We start from the raw sequence: 17,621 nt of genomic DNA on the forward strand, positions 1-17,621 counted from the left end.
CATCTGAGTATTATCAGTCCTTGTGTTTTCACATTCACCAACACACACACACACACATATAGAGGAGTCTGTAAAAAAGGGTAAAAGGAAGCGGGTGGAATCAGCGAGATGTTTTTTTTTCCCCACTGCTCTCTCTCTTTCACTCCCTTCTGCACCTGGACTGCTCTACACATCCTCACTGACATCCGTCACCTTTAATGAACCCTTTATTTTACATTTCCAGGTGAATACCATCTTCAATGTCAGGTTTATTTGCATGAAAAACTCTTTTGTGTGTGTACGTAAGAAAGAAAGACAAAAGGCGGGGGGGGGGGGGGTCGTCTGAATGAAACGTAACAGTGCGGGTTGAGTTTCATCAGTGAGATGAATGAAAACACACACAGCCTATAATCAGCTCTCATTTCACGCAAATGCCTGCTGATTGATTCAATTATCTTACAGATAAGTCGATCATCCCCCCCCCCCCCCCCCCCCCCGTATATTCTGTGTATCCGTGCTGTACATCGTGCTCTAAACTGATTACTTATTCACCCTAAAACAAGTACAGCGTATATAAAAATTAAAACACCCCTGTTTTTTGTGGGGGGGAAAAAAAATGAAACCAAGATCAATCATGTCAGAACTTCTTCCACCCTCAGTATGAGATGACAGCGTAGAAACATTAAGTGAAAAACAATCAGAAACGTTGTATGGAAAAACAGATAGGAAAAATATCATACAGATGTCATCAATGAAATGATTCTGATTAACCCCAAATGAAGACCGGCTGTTTCTGTAGGCTCGTCTTCACATCCTCCTCACTTCGGTTTCCTCTGACTGCTGAAGCCATGGTCTGCAAAGCGCTTAGAAATCCCGCATGGTATCTCACGTGTTGAAATATATCGGTCAGGAGAGAGGGGTGTAAAAGAATTTCCGAAACATTCGGCGTACCGTGGAAGACCGCGATGGCCGTCAACAACAAGTGGAGAAAATGCGGCATCAACGAGAACGGCACGTCCCTCCAAACTGTACGAAAAGGAGAAGATAAAATCTTACCAGGGAGGCTTCCAAGAGACCGACAGCAACGTTAAAGGAGCTGCAGGAAAAGTACGATGGTTCCAAACGACAAGACATGAAGTTTAGAAGACGTGTTGTTGTTGTTGTTGTTTTTTATTTATTTTTTTTACAGTGTTTAGTTTTACAGTTAATTAAAGCTCTTTTGCATGAAATAAATATCGTTTTGATTGTTTTATTTGTGCGACATATAACCATTTAAATCAAAGCGGATTTTACATAAAGTGACATGAAATCGATCATCAAGGAATAATGGAATTTTACTGAGTATTTTCCGGGTGTAATGCATCTAGTTTGACTCATCGCAGTTATCTGTGACTTCATCTACACGGTTTATTCACGTAGATGGAACACGATTAGATGGAGCTGGAATCACTCACTTGAAGTAAAGTTTACTTGATATAATTAAACTAATATAACCAGAAAAAAAACAAACCCCCAGAACAATTAGTAATTGTCACTACAGATATATCTCTGCATGTACGAAATACGTTTGTGCACCCACTCGACATTTAGAGGAAATTCGTTCAAGGAGACATTTTTTGCAAGGTTATTCACTTCATGAGTTTTATTTAAGTAAGTAAAATCATGTTGAGATTTTTAAGAAAGCCCTGGCCGAGATAAACAGCGCACAAAGTTTCAGCACACACGCAGAAAAAGCAAAATAAATAAATAATCATACAATACAGTTAGCATAACATCATGAAAACAGTGCAGGAAAGCAATGATGTATTACATATCCATTTCCTTTACGAATCCTTGAGCACCCAGCTCAGGTCCTGACGCGCGGAACATCCAGATGAGACCCGTTTTTAAAGCGCCGTACATATCAGCTGTGTATTTTGAAGATATGAATAAAGACAGGAGGGAACAAGTCTTAGTAGAGATTATTATTATTATTATTTTTTAACTAAGAGTGAACCCGTGAGTGAGTGTGTGCACTGTACGTACAATGATGGCCATTGATCTCTATAGTTCCCGGTGGTATTTGTGGTCAGTGATAAAATGTAAAGCACAGTGATATACAGTCCCCTCCGAAAGTATTGGGACGGCAAGACTGAAGACATTTGGGTTTGAGCTCAAAAGATGAAGACGAGAGTTTAGAATTTCAGATTTTATTTCCTGGTATTTATATGTGGACGTGTTTTATACGACATAGAACGCAAGAGAATCAGACCACCCAACTGGTAGGCGAGCAAAAATATTGGAACATATATCATTGGATTGACAGGTGTTTCTTGTTACCCGGGTGTGTCCTGTTAGATTGTTTGCTTAAACAACGCATAGCTCTGAACATCTACTCTTGGTTTAAAGCCTTCAGTTTCACCTGTGAAGACTGCATTTTTTGTTAAAAAGGATAAGCTAGTACGCCGGGATGGAAAGGCGAAGAGAGAGACGATGGATAAGAGGCGAGGCAAGGCGACTCACGTTAAGAAAAATCCCGAATAAAGTCTTAAAATACAGCCGACTACGCCACTTAGGGACTTTCACCGAAGGATATACAATCACTCAAATGAACAGGTCCGTTCTTCCCAGAGAGAACTGAGACGGTTCTGCCGATGAAAACCGATTTTTTATTACGTAAAATAATCCACATAAAAATCACACAACATTCACTGATGACTATTTAAGTTTTAATACATTTAATACATTCAATTACCCACAGATAATAATACTGAAGAATGTATTTAAAAAGGATATGAAAAATTGAGCGGGACCCCCGGGTGGTCGAAGATACTAACAGAGAAAACCAATCCCCTAACCCACCCTAACAAGCAATCACACACTGGTACTCCACACTCAACGACAACCAGAAACTCACACTCAAGTGTGTTTAACACTACACCCAAAAAGTGGGTCGGCAAAGTAGCTTTTTTACCGACGTCCCCGGGGGAACCCACAGCGCTTTTCAAGATGACAAATACTACATATTATTTTAAAAAAAAAGCGAATCAACACCAAGGGCAATTACATTTACGACATTTGGCAGACGTCCTTATCCAGAGCGACTTACATTTATCTCATTTATACAACTGAGCAGTCGAGGGTTAAGGGCCTCGCTCAAGGGCCCGACAGTGGCAGGTTGAACTCCTGACCTTCTGAGCAGTAACCCAGAGCCTTTAACCACCGAGCCACCACTGCCCCAATTATGTAACCTCCCGTAAATGATTGTTCATACAATTGATAATTCTTCAGTAAAGTCCCCCGTCTCAATCATCCCACCCCCAGAATACAAATTATACAACAAGAAAGCAAAATAACGCAAATCCACACACAAGCACTAGCAATGGAAGAAGATACCAAAACAAAAAGAACATTGAAGCAAAACAAATTCACAATGGAGACGGAACAGCAGCGTAGTCCGGGTACGTGTGTCCTGCTGATTAAAGACCTCCCACCCCCCCACCTGCACACACATACACACTCACACGTACACACTCGCAGCCATGAGGTTCAAGCATTATTCATAGCTCAAAACAGTCCAGAAAGAGATCATACTCACTGCAATACGACGTATATAAAATGACTGCACACTGCAACATACTCTCACTGCACTCATGCGACTGAGATTGGACAAAAAGGCGAAATTGGAAACGAGGGGTAACCAGAAACGGGTCAACGCACACTCAGCCATCTGCGTTAATCATGGTGATGATTAACTAGCCGGTAACTGACACAGCTAAGTCTATAGGGTAGATTATTCCACTTCGCCACCAGGAAGGGTTATAGAGAAAAGTCCCACTCGGCTACACCAACATGAAGATCAGAGAGCAGTCTATGGGAGAAAAGCAAGCCATTTTGAAGCTGAGTAAAGAGATAAAATCAATCAGAGGCATTACACAAGCATTGGGCATAGCCTATACAACAATTTGGAATGTCCTGAAAAAGAAAGAAACCCCTGGTCTACTGAGCAACGGACACCGAATGGATCGGCCAATGAAAAACAACAACAGCTGATGGGAGAAACGACGTCAGAGCTGCGAAGAAAAATCCCCCAAAATGTTATTTACTTTAATTTACTTCGAGTCTTATCTGTTCCGATACTTTTACTCGCCTAAAAATTGGGTGATCTGATACAACAGGTTCTATGTTTTATGTTGTTTAACACATTTATCCATCCATCTTCTATACCGTTTGTCCGTCAGGGTCACGGGGAACCTGGAGGCTATCCCAGGGAGCATGGGGCACAAGGCGGGGTACACCCTGGACAGGGTGCCAGTCCATCGCAGTTGTTTAACCCATCTAGATATGAATACCACTGAATTTAAAGCTGAAATCCTAAACTGTCGTCTCAAATCCATCTTTTCAAAAAATGTAATTGGCCTTGATGTTCGAATAGTTTCGGAGAGGACCGTACACTCTCTAGCATACGTGGACACTGGGTAATAACCTTCTTGCATGAAAGGAAAAAAAAAAAACAACAGGATTTGTTCCTATAAAGGAAATTTCACCTTCAGTTTAGATTAGTGTGGAGGCCACAAAGTGTTCCAGAAAGTCCACGTGAGTACACCCAGCACAGCTTCTTCTCCGTCGTCTCAGATTTACGTTAAAGATTCCCCGGAAGAACACCGACACGTCCGTGTGTCTGAAAGTTACATGCAGAAAACGTCAAGATCTGATCAAATCGAAAGGAAAAGCTACCCCCTATTGTCCTGTAGGGCGGTTATGTTGAATCTGTCTCAAATCTGATTGGTCAGAAGGTGTTGATTAACACTTTCTGCACTTGTTATGGGAAAAATAACCAATAACGGAGTGATGGAGTTATTCATTTTCCTACAAGAGCGCACTGCAAAGGAGTTTTGTTCCTCTTATACCAAGGTCATTTATTTATTAATGAACAATACTCTGGACTTTTTATGCAAACGTGAAACGTCCATGAGATAATTCCCCATACCGATTATAACAGCCGTAACTAGCCGAGTTAACGGGGAGAGAGACCACAAAGAAGCGTAAACTCCAGAAAACTTCAATAGTCACAGCTTTACCTCAGACTGTTACAAAGACACTGACACTGGAGACTCCTTCCGTAAACGTTAAACAAACGTCTCCTTACGGTAAACCTCACTGTATCAGTGCTTATGTCTGTTACACAACAGCAAACCTTTCCTCGGAGCAGCACATTAATATAGAAACCTGTGATTTGCAGCTACAATACAGCTACAGTAAAATGAATCAATCAGCACCTTCTGACCAATCAGAATCCAGGATTCAACAGCGCTGTAGTGAAAACGTTTAATCATACACACTTTCAATTCTCTTATAGCTATTCTTTGGGTAGATTTTCAGAAGTTAGAGCATTTCAAATGAGGTAGTTCAAAATGAAAAAATGATCAGGGTTTAAAAAAAAAACAAAAAACGCTTCAGCGGCAACTTGCAATCGTTTTAAAACGATCTCAGTCCGATCTCAGTTTGCACGTCTTTTTCTGCATGCGACGTAAATATTCTGTAATAATTTGTACGTACACTATTTGTAACTAGCCTGCGACGTCTTTCATATCGTCTGTGCAGCGTCCTGACTGATTGTGCCCAAGTACTTGGCCTATCTTTGTCAAATCTTCTTGACATTTCTGTTTAAACTGCCAGATGTCACACGGCCTTTTTTATTTTATTTTATTTTATTTATTTTAGATCAGATCTGGAGACCAAGAGGAGATGACTGCAGGTTAAAACTCAATAAAAAAAAAAAAGAAAGGAGTTTATTGGAACAAAAGCAAACAAAACAGCAGGCAAGAAAGTAATCATAGACAAAGTAGTAAAAAAAAAAAAAAAAAAGGTCAAAATCATAGTGTTTATATAAACCGATAGCATACGAGTGAAAGGGCAGAACAGGAGAATAGACGGGAAAAACATGACCAACAGGCAAAGGACAAGAGGTTTTGAATTGTAGGAACAAACAGGCGAAGAAATGGACTGAAAGAAGTGAGTATACACAGAAACGAATGATGCTAATGTACCATTGTGAGGGGATCGGTTTTTTATTGAATATGTCCATTAAGAAATCTTGCTTGAGGTAGCAATTATAAATGATTTGCACAGGATGAGCACCTGGACATATTACATGCAAGTCATATTAATACAAACGGCTCAGTCGTACAAAACGAGATAAACGTGAGTCGGTCTGGAGAAGGGCGTCTGCCACGTGCCATGAATGTAAATTTGTAGGTCACATGACCAAACTTGTACAGTCCTGTGAAAAAGAATACACACAGCTGCAAAATCAAGTTCCAAACCTTACGGCGTAAAGCCGGCTTAAGAATCAGAAACAGTAGCCACACAAACTTTCAGCACGGATGGGTGACCACTTGAATTGGACAGGTCGTGAGGGAACCCATGGGAATTAAGCATAGCACAGTATCGCACAGATTAAGTGCACTGTACTCAGGAAACATTTTCCAGTCACAGGGATACTTCAGCGGTGCTGCTAGAACTTTTGAACAACTCTCCCATAGTGTAGGTTCTCAGTCCCTTGCTTTTGAGCAGTCTTACGTGAAAGTGGTCGGGATGTGGACACCACATATAACCCCCGGGAGCTGGGACGTAAGATCCTTACCTGAGTGGAAGGTGCTGTGGCAAACCCTTCAAGCATGGAAACATCAGTCGGACATGGTGGTCGAAAACCGTGTTTACGTTTCAGGATTAAAAAAAAAAATTAAGCAGGTATAATGCACATAGGAGTTGGGTAATTACTGTATTATCTGGACTATTTTTGGATGCAGTCATGACTCATTCAGAACAAGGGTACATAGCCCTAACAACTATAGATGAGCAGCTAATAGGGAAGTAGAATGAGGGAGGAAAAAGAGAGGAAAAAAACACAATCTAGGACTGCTTTCCACGGACACCATACTGGTGCCAAAAGGAGAGCACAGAGCACAGAAATTCACTATATGAAAAGGATAACTGACAAATAGAAATCTCACCTGTGTCAACCAGCCACCTGATGCTCATCATGGTGTATTTGTGGTTCATAATGCCCATATACAGGCTGTACAGAGGACCCAGAAAGCCACTAAAGCGTCAGGCAGTGAGGATAGTCAAGCAGTTGATGTGGCATAGGAAGCTGAAGTTGAGGATGACATGGAAACTACAATGATGCTGTTATGAAAGATGAATCTTGAGACTAAATGATCTGAAAGAGGACTTCTTCTGATTTAGGGTCAACCACAATCTGGAGAAATGGTCTAGAAGACGCGGTGGCGTGATCAAATCAGATCATTCGACCGACCTATGCAAGATCCTATGCAGCCAATCATGTGGCAGTAGGACAATGCAAAAACTTCATCTAACGTTCACATCGAACAACAGAATGGGGGGATAGTGTGATCTCTGTGACTTTAACCATTGCGTGGTTGTTGGTGCCAGATGGGCTGGTTTGAGTATTTCAGAAAGTGCTTATCTCCAGTCTCTAGAGCAGTGGTCACCAACCCTCTTCCTTGAGATCTACCTTCTTGTAGGTTGCATCTGCAACCAAAATCTAACACACCTGTCTTAGTTGATCAAGAACTTCTTAAGGCAATGGTTGGATGGTCAGGTGGGCACGCCTATAGCTGGAGCTAAAGTCTTCAGAAAGGGAGATCTCTAGGAACAGGGTTGGTAACCACTGCTTTAGAGTTAACACAGAATGGTGTGAAAAACAAAAAAAAACATCCTGTGAACAGAGGGTCTGCAGGCTGAAACACCTTGCTGAGATCAGAGTCGAACGACCAGACTGGCCTGAGCTGACAGGAAGTTTATAGCAGCTCAAATAAGCACTCTTTACAACTGTGGTGAGCAAAAAAGTATCTCTGCATGCACGACACAACCTTGAGGTGGATGGGCTACAACAGTAGAGGAACCACATCAGGTTCCAGTCCTGTCAGCCAGGAACCAGAATCTGAGGCTATCATGGGCACAGACTCACCAAAACTGGACAGTTCCCTGTGTGGGAAAATGTAGTTAGCAGTTTGCTATGCTTCCTTCATACAACCGATGAATAAACTGAACATTCGGGTCTACTTTCTGATCCTGTCTGTGTTTTTAAAAAGCATTTAATAAACTTACTTGAAGAGAACAGTTAACGGTCATTGCGAGTGCCATGAAAATCATTATCATGACGTATGGTTCCATGACCTATGGTGCCACAGGTCAGCCAATCAAGCTAGATGATAATATCACTTTAACTAGCACTGGGGTGTCTAATCTTATCCTCAAAGGGCCAGTGTGGGTGCAGGTTTTCATCCCAATCAAACAGGAGCCACACCTGATCCCACCTATTTAATCAGTTGAGCTTGGCTTTCAATAGACTGTGCTTGGTTGGAATGACTGCGATGGACTGGCACCCTGTCCAGGGTGTACCCCGCCTTGTGCCCGATGCTCCCTGGGACAGGCTCCAGGTTCCCCGTGACCCTGAAAAGGATAAAGCGGTATAGAAGATGGATGGATGGATGGTTGGAATGAAAACCTTCACCCACACCGGTCCTTTATGGATAAGATTGGACACGCCTGAACTAGCGTCACTTGGGTTTAAAATAAGTGACCCACACTGTCAGCACTCATTATCCCTGTGTAGATATTTAGAAGGTGAAATCAACCCATTTAGCTGGGTTATGTAGTTGACTTGTTTGAAGAGATACAAGTAGAGAATTTAACTTTCATTTATGGCTGTAACATTTGTAAATCATTACATTCTTTCGTTATGTACAAATCCATCACCGATTCAGAAGCCGACACTCGTCCGGACATTATATCGCTCCCACTCAAATGATTACTAACTGCACTTGTCCTGTTTAGTTTCATTTGTGCAGTGAATTTAACCTGGTTCACTCATCGGTAATCTTTGTGAGGTTTTGTTATTTTCCCCATACACATTCTAAACATTGTATATTGTTTGCTATTACCAGTTTGACTTTTTTTTTGCTTCTGTCCTTTGTGTACGAGTTTGATTGCCCTGCATTGTTCAGGATCTCTGATTGATTGATTGATGGATTGAAGGATATCTGCCTGCTTCCTGGTTCATGACAGAAAATTTCATGACAGCTTCATGACAGAAGATTTCACCACTGACATGGAGGCAGCAGTCTGACCAAATTTGGAATGTAGAAATGCCATTAAACTGTCTGAACCTGTCATAAATATGGACATTGGGACTCCACGATGGAAAAAATTTCACAAAAACTAAATTTCCCAACTCCCCATTCGCTCTATTCTTCATCCATCACCAGCGCTGCCTCTTCCTCTCGTCAAATCTGCCATCTCGACTACCGGTGTTGGGGCTTCCTGCTGCATTTCTCTCTGTATTTCACCCATCAGTTGGGAGCTTCCCTCTCTGGCAGTGCCAGTACTTCCACGTTCATCTCACTGTTTATTGGAATTAAGCAAAAATTAACATTTTTGAACACTCTTTAAATCATACTCTAGGGGGACAGAGGGTGGTGATAGACTCATGAGACTTATGAGACTTAGACTCCTTCACTGAATATCCTCTGAACTTCTGCACCATTGCCACCTTTACCGTTGGGAATGAGCCCATGCATTTTTGGACAGGCCTTAAGGAAGACTTGTAGTGCACACTTGTTTGGCATATTGACAGTTAAAGTTTAGATGCCTTGCAAATCAAGTGGAAACGAGGTCCCACAGGTCCTCCTGCAAATCATGATTTGGACGAAGACCCATGCAGTTGGCTACCGACCAGCTGAAGGCTGAGGAGAAATGAAGAAGTATATTGAGGCTGTAGGGCTACTGTGGAGAGGTTAAACACAGTCTCGAGAAGTGCACTCGGTAGATTGTAGGGTTCTAAATAAGACACCAAGTATTGATTCTCACTTCCTTTGCTGCCGTCTGTTAAAGAGCAGTTACAGTGCCCTCCAATAATATTGGCACCCTTGGTAAATATGTGCAAAGATGGCTGTGAAAAAATGTTTTTATTGTTTAATCTTTTGATCTTCTGTTCAAAAGATTCACAAAAATATTCGGCTCTCACGGATATCAAACAATTGCAAAAAAATAAATAAATAAATAAATAAATAACTTTGTTAAATATAGGTGCACAACAATTTAGTAATTTAATTTAGTACACCTGGGTGACTAGGAACAGGAAATTGTTCAACCATGACTTCCTGTTTCACAGAGGTATAAATATGAGGAAACACACAGGCCAAATTCCTTTAGTCATTCATAACGAGGGGTAAGAGCGAGGAATATAACTGTGATGTGCGGCAAAAGGTTGTTGAGCTTCACAAAATGGGGCGTGGCTGTAAGAAAATAGCACAAGCATTGAAAACGCCCATTTCACCATCAGGGCGATAATTAAGAAGTTCCAGTCGACTGGAAATGTTATGATGAATCGACCTGGAATTGGACGTGCGTCTGTATTAGTAAGCAAGTACATTTTATTTATAAAGCCCGTTTAACACAGTGAAGCTGACCAAAGTGCTGAATAGAGTAAAGAAAGTAAAATAGAAAACAGAATAAAACCAAATAAAGACACACAACAGACAATAGTAAAAATTAGATTTAAAAAATTAGATTAAAAATTAGATTAAAGCCTTCTTTGCTCATATTTATCAAGGGTGCCAATATTAGTGGAGCACTGGATTGTAACTCCTGTTCCTTCAACACATTATGCCGCTGAAGAGCATGCAATCTATCAGCATTTGAGAGGGAGATTAGTGGAAAACTGTCTTTTCCAGCACTATGGGCATTTTGACAGCCTCATCATGCCATATGGATTGATAAATCTCCTCTCTGTCTTCTAGGCATTCAACAATGATGTGTTATGTGACATGCTGGACAAATTGTTATAGTGTATAGAGATTTTAATACACTCGGATATCCAATCTGAACATATTCAGCATGTATTTAATGTTCTGATATGTTTGCTTGATCGCCAGTTGTTTGCCAAAGCTAAGAAATGCCTGTTTCACCAGAGTCCTTCCTGAGCAGGGGGTCAAAATGGCAAAGCAGTAGTCAACTCGCCCTGAGCCTCGGACCATCAACAAACTCCACTGAGTCCTTGTTTTTGCAGACTTCTATCACATGCTTGTTCAATTTTTCAGCGCCTCTTATCACCCTGCTGAAAGGAGGAAAAATAAGCTTAGATGGAACTCTGCTGCAACCCAAGCCTTCAGAGACCTAGTAAAGGTACACCTCAGCCCCTGTGCTAAAACATCCTGATTCTAAATTGCCCTTTGTGGAGGAGGTAGATGCCCCAGAAGTGGGAATAAGAGCCATATTATCACAATGACATGGTATTCATCCGAACTCCATCCATGTCCTTTCTTTTCACTACGAAACTATGATGCGATGAAGTACGCCGGCACTAGAGGAGTGGAAACAATCGTCCAAAGACTTTAAACGGATCATCAGAATCTGTTAGAGTCCTCATTAGTATGGATAAGTGGAGAGCACCGACCAGAAGACCAACCTAGACAGAGGCTCCGACAGTGGATGAGTGGTTCCTCAGGGCTGAATGAGTATGGGAGAAAGCTCACATGAACTAACACTAAGCTTGCAGATGCCACAAGGCATCGATCCATTTAAAAGTATATAAATCAAGAACCAACCCCGTAGCTTACTGTTCACTCACCCTCTTTCCATGTTTCTCTACTCAGAACAGTGGCTGCTGGACCCTTGGCAGAAACAGTACCCCCAAAACAACCCCTTCTCCATCAACAACAAAGACCTTGTCCCTATTGGACTCGTGGTGACGGAAGGGCCGTCTACAATACCTAATGGACTGCGCAGGTCACGGTTGAGAGGAGAGTAGACGGGTACAGGCTATTGATTTCCACCACGTTCACCCAATTCAACACTGATGTGTTCTACATTCACATCCAAATCCACCAATGATCCAGGAGGCCCAAGTCTAGACGTTATATGGCTCCTACTCGCCTGATATCTAACTGCACATCTTACAAGTTCAGTCTCATATCCTCAGTGTATTTTACCAGTTCAGTCACTGCTAATCCAGATACAGTATCTATACAGTAATACAGTAATCCACTTTGTCCCGGTATAAGACAGGAATATAGCCTGGATATGAGGCCAGACCATCTCAGGGCACCATGCACATGGAAATTCACACATAGAGACTGTCAGGTTTTTAGGAAGAGAACCCAGAAGAAACACAAAGGGACAAGAGATGAACATGCAGAACTCTACACAGAGAGTAACCCAAGCCCAGGATTGAAGTGGGGACCCTGGAACTGTTACCTTTGTGAGCACTTTCCTGCACTGTGATGTGCGGAACAGGGATATAGCTTTGGTCATATTTGTTAAGATGTTAAGATGGTCATGATTGTTAAGCGGTTTAGACATCAATGTCTGAGTGTTGAGTTATTTTGAGGGGACAGCAAATTTACACTGTTACACAAGCTGTACACTCACTACTTTACACTGTAGCACAGTGTCATTTCTTCAGTGTCGTCACATGAAAAGATATCATCAGATATTTACAAACATGTGAGGGGTGTACTAACTTTTGTGAGATACTGTAAATAGAAAGGCACCGAGGACGCACCTTTCTTTACGCGAACTGACGCTGTATTCGACTAACTTGTCGTTTCTGTCTCAGAGTAAGAGGAAACAAAGAAAACGCCCCCTCGGCTTAGGAAGTTCTCCTCAACTCTGAGTTCAGTGCACGTTATTTGGTTAAATCTGTAACACTCGCCAAACACGTTATAAACTAGCTGACTTGTCGCGAACAGAGCACACACCTACATGTTTTTCTCTGATTTTCAACTTGCGAGTTAAGATGAATGCGGAACAAGTCACAGAGTAACTTGAGGAGTACCGGAACAACCTCATTTCAGTCCCTCCAATGTTTCGTGATTTTGCGATCGCAAAAAGGAACGCGACATCGGGCAGAATACGCGATATTCTGAGAATCTTGCGATTTTTCAGCAGGTTTTGACGCCAAGATGCGTCACGCGATGTCATCGAACATCTCCGACATCTCACAAACGTCACTGAAAGACCGTGCAAAACAATTTCGTGCGATCGCGATTTCGCCGATTCACGTAGTCGCAGAAAAATCACGTTTCTGGCCGCGACCATCACCAAAAAATCCCGCGGAATCCTGTACGGACCGTCATTTGATAACACTCCTAGTAATGAAAGCAGATTGAGGCAAGACATCGTTCCAACGCTTGCCCAGGTGCAGCTGCTATATTATACATACACATGTATACACGACCAGTCGAAAGTTTGTGGACACTCGACTGAAATGTTTCCTCATGATCTTAAAAACCTTTTGATCTGAAGGCGTGTGATTAAATGTTTGAAATCGGTGTCGTAGACAAAAATATCATCGTGTCAACGTATTCGCTCCTTAAGGGAACTAACATTTGATTTACAAAAATATATTCTTAAACGGACGACTCGGAGTGAAATATTCCGAAAAGCAGCCGATACGAGTCCGGCGTCGGTGTGAACTCCTTTAATACGGTTTAAAAGTAAACATCTCAGGGAAATTCCTGAAGAAATCTGTTCAGGGAAAATGACAGGAATACCTTTCTGGAGATTCTAGCAAAAAGCGTGTCTACTTTGAAGATGATAAACTACTAAATTATTTAGATTTATATTTTTTATCACAACATAATTCCCATAGTTCCATTTGTGTTACTCCAGAGTTTTGATGACTTTATTATTATTCTAAAATGTGGGGAAAAAAATGCGTGAGTGATAAATAAATAAATAAATAAATAAATAAAAACAGATGCACATATTTGACCCAGTGATGCTTTATACCCAGAAAATCTCTATGAACACAAGATAAGGTGTAAGGTAAACACATGTACGTACATCAAAAGTATGAAAACACGTCATTTCTAGCTTCTTTATTAAAATTCAATGTTGCGTTACAAAATAACAAAATCAATAATTAATTCTTAACATATGAAAAATGTCAAATGTCTGATGAGACGAGATGATGAGTCCTCTGATCTGTAAAGCATCGCTACTGCTTATAAACTGTCCTTCGCCTGCTGATTATCTTGTTTTATACGTTATATAAATGTTCACTTCTTCCAGAGATCAGACAGTGCAAAAACCCAAGACTGCAGACCCTGGCCACTTCCTGTTGTTTTGTGCCCTGAAACAGCTGACTCGAAGGATTTAATCACAGATGTGCACAGATGTGTGTAGTTCTTCTGCTCACTCGCTAAACTGAACGCCCGCTTCTGTGACATAAAACACACATCGATGAACACCTTTAGTCCTTACAGTGTTACTTGCCACAGAGAAAAGCTGTTTGTGGTCCTCAGATACACTACTGTGGTCACTTTTTGAGAACAGAAGTCTGTGTGTTAGTAATTTTTGCCAGGCTCGGCAAAGATACTGCTTGTCGAAGTCCGAGCTGCACTTCCATGAAGGAGTGGATCTGCTCGGCTCTGCCGGTCCAGACGCTGTCGAGCTGGATGAATAATTCCTCATAACCGCATGTGTGGTGGCAAAAACGACAACGCCATAGTCTCTCCTGAGCCTATCCAGTATCTCGGTGCACTTCCTCAGGTTGGCTTCCTGCCGAACCAAGCTGTCACCCCCGTTGGCACGGTCAATCCAATAGAAGGAGGAAATACTGTCTATGACGAGCAGGCAGAGGGCGGGCCGGCTGCACAGGATTCCCTCCAAATAGTGTAGTGTGAGGAGGAGCTGGACGGAGCTGGAGCAGTGGAGCACAGAGAGGCGACGCAAACTGGAACGGACCACCTCCTCCATCTCGCTCTCCAGCGGCGACGAGGTCAGACGGGCCTCCAGGATGCTCACCAGACGCAGCATGTCAAAGTGGTAGTCCGTGTCTACGAAGAAGGCCTCCACCTCCAAGCCTCCGCAGTGTGTGGGGAGGATGCAGCGGCTCAGGAGGTGGTACAACATCTCGGTCTTACCACTCCCTTCTACTCCGTGAAACTCAATGACATCACCTGGAGGTGAAAAACAAAAAATATTTTAATGACAAGTTCTTCAGTTTCAATTGGACAGATGGATGGATGGATTGTAATGTGAACAATGAATTGTGTACGACAAGCATTTAAGTTTCTACTGTATGGTTGGACAGATGGATGACTCGCTGGTTGGTTGATTGGTTGGATTGATGGGTCATGACAAGCATTTCAGTTTCTACTGTATGGTTTGATGGAAGGATGGAGAGCTAGATGGATGGTAATGTAAAGAAGTAATTAATAACAAGTGTTTCAGTTTCCCATTGCATGGTTGGTTGGATTGCTTGGTTGGTTGGTTGGTTGTTGGTTGGATTGCTTGGTTGGATGGATGGATGGAAGTTCATTGGTAACAAAATATAGTTAATGGCAAATGTTTCAGTCTCTATTATTTGGTTGGATAAATCAATGGATGGATGTCGGGATGGATGGATGAATGGATGGTTGGTTGACTTAATTGATGAATGGATGGTTGGTTGAATTATTGGATGGATGGATGAGTGTATGAATGGATGGATGGATGGATGGATAAATGGATTTCAGTTTCCATGTTGCAGTGCAATGCAGGTAGAATTTTGAATTCAGTTACCTTGAGCTGGACCACCATTTACAGGGAAAATGTGCTGATCCATGTCTTTGAGTGATCGCCTCCCCTCAATCCTGGCTAAGAGCTGTGAATGACATGAAGTGCCTAGGTAATAACCTGCAGTAACATTAATCAGGGGTGACACACTTTCAGGTTCTCCAGTTTCCTCCCATCTCCCAAAAACATGACAGTATATGGATGTGTGTGCATGTAGCCCTGTGATGAATAAGCTCCGGATTTACCGTGACCCTGATCAGGATGAAGCGACTACTGAAAATGAATTTATTTATTTATTTTAAATAATGTACTACTCTTTTGCTGACAGTTTGATATATATGTTTTGGTCATATAGCCCACCCCTATGCTAGAGTAATTTCCCACCCAGATGTGCTTACAAATAACTAACTGACTAATAAGGGTGAATATTAAGTCTATAAACTCTCTGCCCTAGTGGATATTAACCCGAAATGACACACAGCACACAATGAAAGTGTCAAATCTAATATTTTATATCTTATATAGTAATGAGATTACGTAATATTGTGTATTTTGGTTCTGCCTTACTTCTAACAAATTATCATGTAACTTGATTGGATGATGTTCGCGTGCAATTTTATCTCTACACGTCGAATACTTTCTAATGAATACGTAAATCCTACCAAGACCTGATATTTATATTGCAAAAACAAAGTATATAATCATCAGTCTTTCTCTACCTGTGCACAATTTTCAGCCATCCTGACCCGACCTGACATCTCCTCACCTCTCACCACCGTGTAGGCTCTGCGCATGCGCAGTACGGATCTGTCCCCTATCTACTTCCGGGTAAATCATTCCTAGCAAAACAAAGTACTTCAGATTCAATCAATAAAATAATAAAGTAAAATCACGACTGGTGCCTCGTCACGCGCACAAATATTTACTGTTTTAAAATAATAATAATAATAATTACACGCAAAAATAATGACGTGTGGAAGTAGGAAATAAACATACCGCGCATGCGCTATATTTAAACTCTTCTCTGCTAGAACTCAAACATTTAAGATTTGCGCCACAACGTAAACTAGATTTTAAATGATATTATCTGACAATATTTACAAATGAGTAATGATATGTTCAGTTTAACTCCGCAGCACACAGACACATGGCGCATCTCAAGGACCCCTTTAAATTAAAGGTAGCTAGTGCGTTGGCCTGAATGAAAAATCAATCAAAACAAACAAACAAACAAATAAATAAATAAATAAAACACTAACACATGGGCTCCGTTCTAAATGAATGAAAACCATAGTGTACAAGTCCACTATATATGGTATAAATGAAGAGATTATACACTATATGTAGTGCGGTATATATACGCATATATGTGTGCATATTTATATAAGGAGAGAGGAAGAGGAAACTGAATTTTTTTAAAAATTTAAATACACCACACCATAGAAAAGCACGAAGAAGAGCAACTAGACAACAAGCTACATCTTATCTATCTATCTATCTATCTATCTATCTATCTATCTATCTATCGATCGATCTATCTGTCTGCCTGCCTGTCTGTCTATCTATCTGTCTGACTGTCTGTCTATTTATCTATCTTATAAAATTATATATACATTTGTAATTAATTGACATTTGCCATTTTCCTGGGTAGTAATATTTATATTTATATTTATTTTATATATTACATTGATTATATTCATATTTATAGTTGCAGATGCTTCACAAAGGTCACATGAATGTAATAAGGCATGTACAGTATATGGTGATATAAGTAAGCGGTCACATATCGCCCCCTGCTGGTTTCGGGTTTACATGACGTTTCATTAGATGCATTAAAACTGTATTAGTCTACATAACTGTTAAAAAAAAACAGACTGTGTTTATTCCCCAACACACACACATGCCATGCATATCATTCGTTGATATTTATAGTTTCATGTAATTTAATTATATTATTTTTTATATATTATTTTATATAATTATTTTAAATAAATTTGTAAAGGCTATCATTTAAATTTTACTTGAAGATAGTGTCCTTTTTTTTAGACCTCGAATTGCTGAGTGTTCAAATG

The 17,621-nt window shown here is 41.0% G+C and overlaps 1 protein-coding gene across 3 annotated transcripts; it reads right to left on the minus strand.

Annotated features, from left to right (window-relative positions):
• Nucleotides 1-13,855: 13,855 nt before the first annotated feature.
• Nucleotides 13,856-16,726, minus strand: xrcc2 (X-ray repair complementing defective repair in Chinese hamster cells 2). 3 transcript variants are annotated; one of them, XM_017491759.3, is made up of 4 exons: nucleotides 16,546-16,726; nucleotides 16,269-16,388; nucleotides 15,556-15,637; nucleotides 13,856-14,951 (listed from the first exon to the last, which is right to left on the minus strand). In XM_017491759.3, exons 2-4 carry the CDS (start codon nucleotides 16,341-16,343, stop codon nucleotides 14,185-14,187), a joined length of 924 nt encoding a protein of 307 aa, XP_017347248.1. In that variant the 5' UTR covers nucleotides 16,344-16,388; nucleotides 16,546-16,726; the 3' UTR covers nucleotides 13,856-14,184. The 3 variants fall into 3 exon arrangements, with proteins under 3 accessions (XP_017347248.1, XP_017347173.1, XP_047014593.1); XM_017491684.3 differs by having other exon boundaries at nucleotides 16,269-16,726; XM_047158637.2 differs by lacking the exon at nucleotides 16,546-16,726 and having other exon boundaries at nucleotides 15,556-15,669; nucleotides 16,269-16,318.
• Nucleotides 16,727-17,621: the final 895 nt, after the last annotated feature.

The sequence above is a fragment of the Ictalurus punctatus genome, chromosome 1 (assembly GCF_001660625.3).
Source record: "Ictalurus punctatus breed USDA103 chromosome 1, Coco_2.0, whole genome shotgun sequence".
Taxonomy (NCBI): domain Eukaryota; kingdom Metazoa; phylum Chordata; class Actinopteri; order Siluriformes; family Ictaluridae; genus Ictalurus; species Ictalurus punctatus.

Excerpts from the sequence above, each read along its gene's own strand:
- xrcc2 (XM_017491759.3), bottom strand. The coding sequence starts at position 16,343 with ATGCGCAGAGCCTACACGGTGGTGAGAGGTGAGGAGATGTCAGGTCGG. Across the intron at positions 15,638-16,268 it reads TGGCTGAAAATTGTGCACAG|CTCTTAGCCAGGATTGAGGG; the intron begins GTAGAGAAAGAC and ends TGTCATTCACAG. Across the intron at positions 14,952-15,555 it reads AAATGGTGGTCCAGCTCAAG|GTGATGTCATTGAGTTTCAC; the intron begins GTAACTGAATTC and ends TTTCACCTCCAG.